Here is an 8,777-nt window from a genome sequence, read left to right on the forward strand (position 1 = left end):
CTTCTTCTTCTTCGGCTGGCGCAGGTTCAGTGGCCTCTGGAAAAGTCAAGTAATCACTGCCTAATGTCCTTTCGTGAACAGCCATGTTTGTTCAGTGTTTTTGCCATTTGTATTGTACAGTTGAAGAGGAATTACAACAGTATCTACCTGGAACAGCATCAGCATCGCCTGTATCTGCGTCACCTGCCACACAATGTACATAAAAAGGCAAATTCTTGAGTAAAAGTCCTGTGGTATAGCTTTGAGTAATTTCACATTTTTCCATGAAGCATACAAGCTGTACCTTCGGAGGGCGTCTCCTCCGACGCTTCTGGTGCCGCTGCGGTTTCTAGAAAGGAATGGAGAGCCATAAAGACGTGTACGCGATGCCGCAGGTCAATGCAATAAATGCTTCAGTAACTAGAGGGCCATATACAGTACTGACAACACCTTGGCACCACACACAGAGAAAATACCACTTCGAGTTCAAATTCATCACAATGATCATTCAGTGCACATTTCATGCATATGGCACTCGGATCAACCAGTACATAATATAGAACGACTATATATAATAATTATATATGGAGAGAGAGAGAGTTAGTGAACTTAATAAACGTAATTGTTTGTAGGTATAACAGATACACAATGCACATTTGTTTGATGTCATCCTACAGTCACTGAGAGACATTCAATTGGGTTGACGGCCATATTCAAAATGAAGAGACTACTGTGAATTTTAATATGACCGTCAACTCATTCGAGTGTCACTCAGCAACCATATAATTACATCAGAAAAAACGTGCAGTGGTCTTCCAGAGCTGTATATACACATAAAGTAGCCTATATACAGTATGACTCGATCTGGAAAAATTTGTCACAGCGACCTCAAATATTCAAAAATGGGCAGAGGACACAACAAGCTTTAAAAATATATCTTGGTCAAAGTCATACCTTGAATCATTCAAGAGTATTGCTGGCAGGTAAAGGTAGGATTTGCCCACTTGAATAATATTTTTTGTAACTTTCTTGTATTAGATCATCTTAAGGAAGTATTTGAAGTAATCTCTTGTCTCTCAAAATTAGAATGTGCGACTTGTGCCTCATTTTGTCAGATCGGGTCACACATATACAACCAGCATCGTTATGACGGTCATAAAAACGAAAACAATAAAAGATGTTAATGCCACCATTAATAATCCCATACGCTCTATTTAGCTGAATTTATGGTCGAGTCATTTAGGACAGACACAAAAGCGATGCATCCACCCAGATTTATTAGAGAACTAACCCTCCACTGCAGTCTCTTCCTCTACTGGAGCCTCCTCCTCTGTCGGAGCCTCTTCCTCTGTCGGAGCCTCTTCCTCTACGGCAGGCTCTTCCTCTGCTGGCGCTGGCGCCGCCTCCTCCTCCTCTACTGGAGGTTCTGTGGCTGCGGCTGGTTCTGTTGGGTTAAAAGTTGAAATGGTCGCTATTGTGCCAATCTAAGATGAGAATATTTTTCAAACTAGATAGATAGATAGATAGATACTTTATTGATCCCCAAGGGGAAATTCAAGAATAACATGGTTCGCAAGAATGAAAAATTATATAGTTACCTTCAGCATCTTTGACTTCTGAACCTAAAAATGAGCGTATATATAGGTCATAAGGAAATTACTATGAAACTGTGAAACCAAAGTTATGTAGACCTACTCAATAAAGATTCTACTACTGCTACACTGGGACCAATAGAACTGACGCTTCAGTTTGTGAGAAGTTGGATCATAGCACACATAAACAAAGATCAAATCTGTAGGGCCCTAAAGAGGATCAGACAATTACTGTCATCACCTTGACAAAACACAGAATACACAATGCACAAACAATACCAGTACAGCAGGAGGACTGTGTTAAAAAATGTATATGCCTTGTATGCCTTCTATCTCCATTGAGACAGAAAATGAGCTGAGACACGGGCACCACAACTCGCTCTAAGTTTTTGTGACAAGTTGGGGCATTTCCAAAGATATTAACTCCACCACGGAAAAAAAGATTTGCATGTGAGCATCAAGATCAAACCTGTTTGGGGCCCAGGTAAGGAGCACAGCCACTGAATTGGCATGCATTTGTTTTGATTTGGTGCTGTGTCTGTCTAGTTGAGATTCTACATGGGTTATTGCTGTTATCTAAACTACATTCTATGATATTCCCCTTCATACTTAACTACTGTACTACACACATAGAGAACGTTGGTAATGTAATATTACTATTCAAGTATTACATTTTAGACAGCCTAAACATAAACATCAGTACAACACAGGATGCAAAAGCACAGCCAGATGACATAAGCTAATGATTTTTTGAAAAACTTGAATAAAAAAACAAACAAACAAATAAACAAATCAAAATAAATAAATTAATCATTTTTCAGAAGATTTTCTCTCATCTAAAAAATGTGATTCAGTTTTATTGTATGGTTAACACCACTGAGCTTAACCAACTTAGTTCGTGTACATCATGCAGTTCATAGTTAAACTATGTTCAGACCCACCCACAAGAAACTAAACTCTGTTCAGGTATGTCATACAACTGATTTGATGGCTAATTATCATGTATTCTACAAAGAAATATTAATGTTCTGATCTATATTAAATTCCCCATTGATGAGATGAGATGATACACGAATCAGAACTGAGTGAAAGTGACAAGAGAAAAGCACTGTAGAACTACTAAGCTTATGACTCACTCAACTAAAATGTACAATGTTTGAAGGAGTCCTATACTGTACTTCAGTGAAACCAACCTAGGTCTCACCATACCATACTGCACATACCTGAAGAACATGAAATGTAAGATCCTCAAGTCTTCCAGACAAAGGCATACAGGAGACTGACTACATTGGAAGAATATGTGTGCCTCGCAGCAACAACAAAGCATTCTGATCTTATAGACTGTGTTTATTTGCATTTTATAATAGTTTATTTGCATTTTACAACACCAACATACACCAAAAGTCCCTGCAACAAGCACAAAACTCTACAAAGAGACCCTGTCTAACAACTAACCCCTTAACTCCTGCTAAAGTCTGATCTATCCAACACAACATACCTTCATCTGGTGCAGCCTCTTCCTCTGGGGCCGCTTCTGATGGCGAACCTTAGATAATAGAATTAATAAATAAATCTATATTAACGTTGCCGCAATGACTCATGCACACGCTGTCATTGAGTGAATGTTGAATGTTGCTGTATAGGCCAACATTTAAATAACAACATATCAGAAGGTAAAAGTACTGAGTTGATTTAACATTCACTCCAATACAATACTGATTGAAGTAGTTCACAATGAGGTTCATATATGGAGATATCTCAATCACTACAGTAATAACAAATAAAACACGGCTGGCTTGCCCATGTTAATAATTTGATGGATAAATAAGACAGTACAGTTGCAGGTTGCAGTACAATCAACCAAATAGCAAGACACCACTCAAAGTCAACTTAAGAAGACCAACCTTCTTCAGGAGCGGCAGCTTCATCAGGAGTTGAATCTGTTGCCACTGCTTTAAACATAATGACACAATGACATAATATTAGTATAATGGCACTTACATGTTCACTAAAGAAAGAATGCAGACATGGAGAAAGTAATGTTTAGATTGATGTAATATGCTCATTTCCATTCTGCATCAACTTACCTTCTTCTTCTGCTACCTCTGAACCTTCTCCCTCTAAGTTGGATAACAAAAAATCGTCAAAGCAAACCAGAATAAGAACATACAATTCACTTCCTTAGACATGTACAATTAAGCAATGCATGGAACTTGATAGCACGCATGTTTTTCCACTGAGACAGGTTTGGTCATGTAAGCCACATGGGTGACAGTTGAAAGCTTTGTCAGAACATTGTGTACCCTGGTTCATTTACATTGTTTCACAGGGGGGGAAGTGGCTTATCTATAGAAAGTGTATGTGTGTTAAATCTTTGTAGGCGATTAGGTAATCCTTGCTTCATATTCGCTTTACATTATGTTGGTTGACCTCTGACATTGCCATTAAATGTAATCCACTTGAGACGATACTGTTCCCCACGGTTCCGCTCTTCTGTTTGAATGTATAGCCTATACATTCCCTATCACTTCAAGCGGTAATCTATGATGCAACATTGGATAATCGCCACTAACTGCTGTGGTGTTGTTGGGCATAGCAAGTTCATTACCAGAACGACCTTTACCTCTACCTACAGATTCTCTGTACCTGTGCATTTTCTGAACCAGTCCTCTGTTTTGCCCTGGAAGCTCAATAATGTCACTGTTGTTTACAGTTGGCAAATGTATACACACGAACAGAGGAGGCCAACATCACACCTCAGACAATGTATATCAGAAGCAAAACCGGTATATTTCATTTCTGAATCAGTCCAAGAACACATATAAGTTTAAATTTCTTGACCATATCCATGATCAAGACTGAAAAACTCCTAAGGACTGAATCCAAAACATCCCTTTCTTTCATAATTCTAACTTCTCTCTAAAGGGTGGGGTCTGCAGCAGGGACAGGATTGGATTTCTTTGACTGCACCCTATCCATTCTCTCACTCAGTGAATGAATGGGACAACTATATCTTAATATAAATGAGAGATTGATGCCAACCAATCTGTTGAATTCTCACTAGACTTCACTAAATACACAGTCAATGGCTTGCTTTATCCCTGTTAGAACAGTGAACATGCTTCATGAAGGTAGAAGACAGACTATGGCAAACTGGCTAGTAAGACAAAGCAAGTGATGAGGATATAAGAAACATCGAAAGAATGTTTCAGTCAGAGCCTGACAGAGGGTCCATACAACATAAACAAAGCTGCTATTATCCAAGAAACTGTCGTTATGATTTAAATACGATGAAAGGACAAAGGTGTTTGACGAGCCTAATTTGCGGTTTCTGCATAGAACAGGTTTGTCGCATTTTGGATTTGAATGCTTTCACCCCCTGGACATTGTGTTCTAGAGGGTAAAGAACAACATACACGTGATGCTATGATGGTCAAAGAAAGGTAGACTATCAATTAGAAAAGTTCAATCTTGAGCGTTGCTCGTCTTGTCTTGCTACTCTTTATGAGACCTTTGTTGTAGTTTTTAATAAGTTCCCCATCCCCAAGTCCAGATTTGATATCCTTAACCCTGAAGGAGGCTTACCTTGCGATTTCACTCCCGTAACAAGAGCTGCAAGCAAGAAAATCCACAAGTATGACATCATCGTGGCTTATTAAAATAAGTCTGATAAACGTTTCTATAACTGCAGAACTTTGTTCTAAGCTGTCATTAATTTGTGCCTATGCACTTATTCTACGTGTGCTCACCACACTGTCTCGCCTGTGACTACCGCACACTCTTTTGTTTGAACATTAGTGAGAAACTTTCTTGGGTGTTTCCCTGCCCCGCCAGCCAAACGTATGACTGACTTGTTCGGGATCCAATTGCACGTAAGGAGTTTTCATGTCCCTGGCACCAGAGATGCTAATACTCGCCAGACATAGGTGTGTTTTCCAAAGAAGCGCCAACAGGCAAATTGATTTCAATCGCACGCTGTCTGACGTCACTCACTGCTGCACTCAACTTAGTGGGATTTAATTCATCGCACTTGTAGGCTACGGCCTGTCTCTTGTCTTAGGAGCAAAGTCGTCTGCCACTTTCATGTTGCAACGTTTTCAAATCAATATGGGACAATGGCATCAAGTCAAATCGCATATTTCCTTCAAATATGACCGTAACGCCTAATGCATTTTCTTACATCTTTGAAAACAGATGTCTATGTCTTGAATCGTTTAAGTTGAATAACAATTTTGTTCGTCCTTGAAAACTCTCAAAATGACAAACATTGTCATTGCAATTCGCTCGGAGCCATCAAACCTAATAAGAATTCAAGCATGGCATTTTCCTTTGAAATGACATTGGTGTGCCACCTAGCAAGCAGCAGATGTACTGCACTGCACTGCACTATATAGTGTCTACCTATTTTTTACCTAAAGTGGGATTTGTGTGTGTTTTAATTAAAATAATGAATAACTAATTATTGAACTGTATATAGCCTTATAGGCCAATCCCAATTCTGTTGACGGTAGAACTTGAACATCAATGAAGCAGTCAAAACAAAGCCTATATTATTGGTTTAAGGTATGAAATGAAACAAAATCAGTAGTTATAATCAATGCGATGACATTGATCATGGGGGTGTTCGTGGCAGGAATGCTGATGCTAATTCTTGTGATGATGTCTGCGTTGACGTGGGTTTCCCTGAAAGACAATGTGACCATCTCACACAGAGCACCTCCGACATCCTTTACAATTGCGACCAAGTTGAGTGAACGGACGGAGGAACTGTTGAATAGGCTACATCAACCTGTTTCCCAACGCAGTAACAGTGTCTGTTCAGCTGTGCTGCTTTTGCAATTTTCACGCTCAAAAGGATATCAATTTACCTTTTACTACTTTTTTTTTACCCAAGCGTGGTTTCATTGTGGTTCGGTTTTCATGATTGCGCTGTGGATTTCAGCTTCTGTCACTGAGGTGCATCTCGGAACACTGCTCGTTTCCCTTCTTGAACCTCTGCTATTGTGCTCAACTCTTTTTACTGTCAGAAATCGGAACAGCTTTTAAAGATTTCGCCTAGCTTTTACTGGAGACAGACGTTGTCCATCCCTGCGCTTCTAAGACTTGTTACAAACTGTGCGTCGCTCCTCCGACTGGCTGCTGACATGCAGTCTTTCATATCTCCGGTGACAAAGGCAATTTTAGTGGCTTTGTTTATTTTTGCTATTTTGCTTATTCTGTATGTCATACTGTGGTACATATGCAGAGATGTGGATTGTGATCACGGCATCTGATGTTGGAGATTCATCGAGCATCACTGAAACGGAATAGAGTAGATGGCTATGGAGAAGTCAGGGTGACCCTGGTGAGTCCAATGGTATGTCATCAATCGCTTTCCACGGGAACCGTTATTTATTTATAACATTTTCTGTTACCTTTGTATTTTATCCGATTTCAGCGGCGCATTGATATACACATTGACGTTATGCTCAACTAATGTGGGATTCTTTCACAAATTGAAAAAATTGAAATGTTTGGTTTTGATTGAATAAGCGCGTGGTCCAGTAGAGGCTAATTGTAGCTGCACCACTGATTTAAAAAGGTGAATGAGTTGTATTGTAAAGGTGAATAGAATTGAGACCGACACTTTGGTGGGTAGAAATAGCCCCATGGTGCATAAAGAGCTACCTTACAAAAACACTACACAAAAAACATAGCTAAAATATCTGTATTTGGACCAAGTCCGGCGAATTTAGTTAAAAGGTCAGCTCCTTGTCTAAACTCATGCCCTTCTCTCAAGTTGATAAGGTACTCAAAGAGCATACAAATCATATTCAAGCTTTTACTTCCATTGCAGTGTTCATTAGGCAGACCTCAGCTCTGGCTCAATTGACATACTGTAGGCACCTTGCTACTGCAGACACTTATTTTCTGACACACTCAAATACATTTCCTGTCATTCATTCAAGACAATGTGATGATTGTTCCATTTGTGTATCCTTGGTTGCTTGACTAAGCCATGGCAGCAATATCCATCAACAACACCAGCATGCGTTGCCTGTTTTTGGAGGAGCAATATTTCAGGGGAAGACGTGTAGTACATATTCCTGTCTCAATGTCAGTTATCTCTCTGAGAGTTCCCAGTTTCTGTAACCGTTTATCTAAACCATTCCTTCATCATTCACACAGCTCTGCATGCAGCTCTGTATTATTGGTTTCTTAGGTTATTTGTCCATGTATTCATCCTTAGAATTTGTCAGTATAGGCTCATCTATGGATTTTTGTATGTATGAATCTAGAATATTTATGCATTGCACAATAATGCAGTATTTTCATAGCCTATACTGAACATCTTTGTATCATTGAATCATATTGTGTGTAAATAGAGCTGTCACTTTTACACCATATTTTGGTAATTAACCCCACTCATCCTGTAAGATACCTCCAAGGCGTGTAATGAAACTCTGTCCTCCTCTCAACAGACAAAAAAAATGCACCCAAGGGTACACAAATGAAACAATCATCACATAGTAGCCTGTCATGTCTGTCTTTAAAATGAATCCCATTCAAAATGCATTTGAATCACTTCTGTGTTCAACGGCATTCAAATGGTTAGGTTTAGTCCATACACACACAGCCATCTAACTCACAATATTACAACATTAAAACTACCTGATGACCCTCTCTCATTCTTGCAGACACACACACACACACACACAGAGAGAGAGAGAGAGAGAGAGAGAGAGAGAGAGAGAGAGAGTCTGTGGAAATGTCTGGCATTTGAATGTTAATTTATAAGTACCTTAAACATAGTCTGCCAGTGAAGACAGCTGGGGTGGAGGATAGTTTTAAATGTCTGTATCAGTGCGAGAATGGAAGTCAAAGAAAGTGGGCCAGTAGGTGTCCTCTTGGGAGTTATTTGAGAAGTACTTCTATTCCCACGATCACTGAACATCATATTCAGCTGCTGCCAGGTCAACTGTTTCGGCCCACTCACACGGCTCTGTTATAGACCTATGCATGACAGAGGTGCTTCTCTCACTAAAACAACATTGTTGGCGAAGACACCAAACATCCGCCATACTCACCAGCAAGCGTTAACCCAACGGAACCGTCTGAGAGTGTCTGGCAACATCTATAACGGGGTGTGGGTGTGTGTGTGTGGGGGGGAGTCGATCAGTTTTAGGCAATTAGGTTATATCATTCTGATGACCCTAAAACATTATT

At 39.7% G+C, this 8,777-nt stretch overlaps 1 protein-coding gene across 4 annotated transcripts in view; it reads right to left on the reverse strand.

The window, feature by feature from the left end:
• si:ch211-39i22.1 (fibrous sheath CABYR-binding protein) overlaps window positions 1-5,460 on the reverse strand; it is a 10,917-nt gene extending 5,457 nt beyond the window's left edge. The window contains exons 1-9 of one of the 4 annotated variants that reach the window (XM_062534642.1): window positions 5,157-5,460; window positions 3,659-3,691; window positions 3,476-3,523; window positions 3,070-3,117; window positions 1,578-1,601; window positions 1,271-1,423; window positions 284-328; window positions 148-183; window positions 1-36 (exon numbers count right to left, since the gene is read on the reverse strand). The exon at window positions 1-36 is cut by the window's left edge and continues 24 nt beyond it. In XM_062534642.1, coding sequence (XP_062390626.1) covers window positions 1-36; window positions 148-183; window positions 284-328; window positions 1,271-1,423; window positions 1,578-1,601; window positions 3,070-3,117; window positions 3,476-3,523; window positions 3,659-3,691; window positions 5,157-5,217 — 484 coding nt within the window. In that variant the 5' untranslated portion in view covers window positions 5,218-5,460. The remainder of the gene's footprint in view (window positions 37-147; window positions 184-283; window positions 329-1,270; window positions 1,424-1,577; window positions 1,602-3,069; window positions 3,118-3,475; window positions 3,524-3,658; window positions 3,692-5,156) is intronic. The other 3 variants (XM_062534641.1, XM_062534640.1, XM_062534639.1) reach the window with 3 other exon arrangements.
• Between the last annotated feature and the right edge of the window lie 3,317 nt (window positions 5,461-8,777).

Source organism: Sardina pilchardus, chromosome 4 (genome assembly GCF_963854185.1).
Source record: "Sardina pilchardus chromosome 4, fSarPil1.1, whole genome shotgun sequence".
NCBI classification, from domain to species: Eukaryota; Metazoa; Chordata; class Actinopteri; order Clupeiformes; family Clupeidae; genus Sardina; species Sardina pilchardus.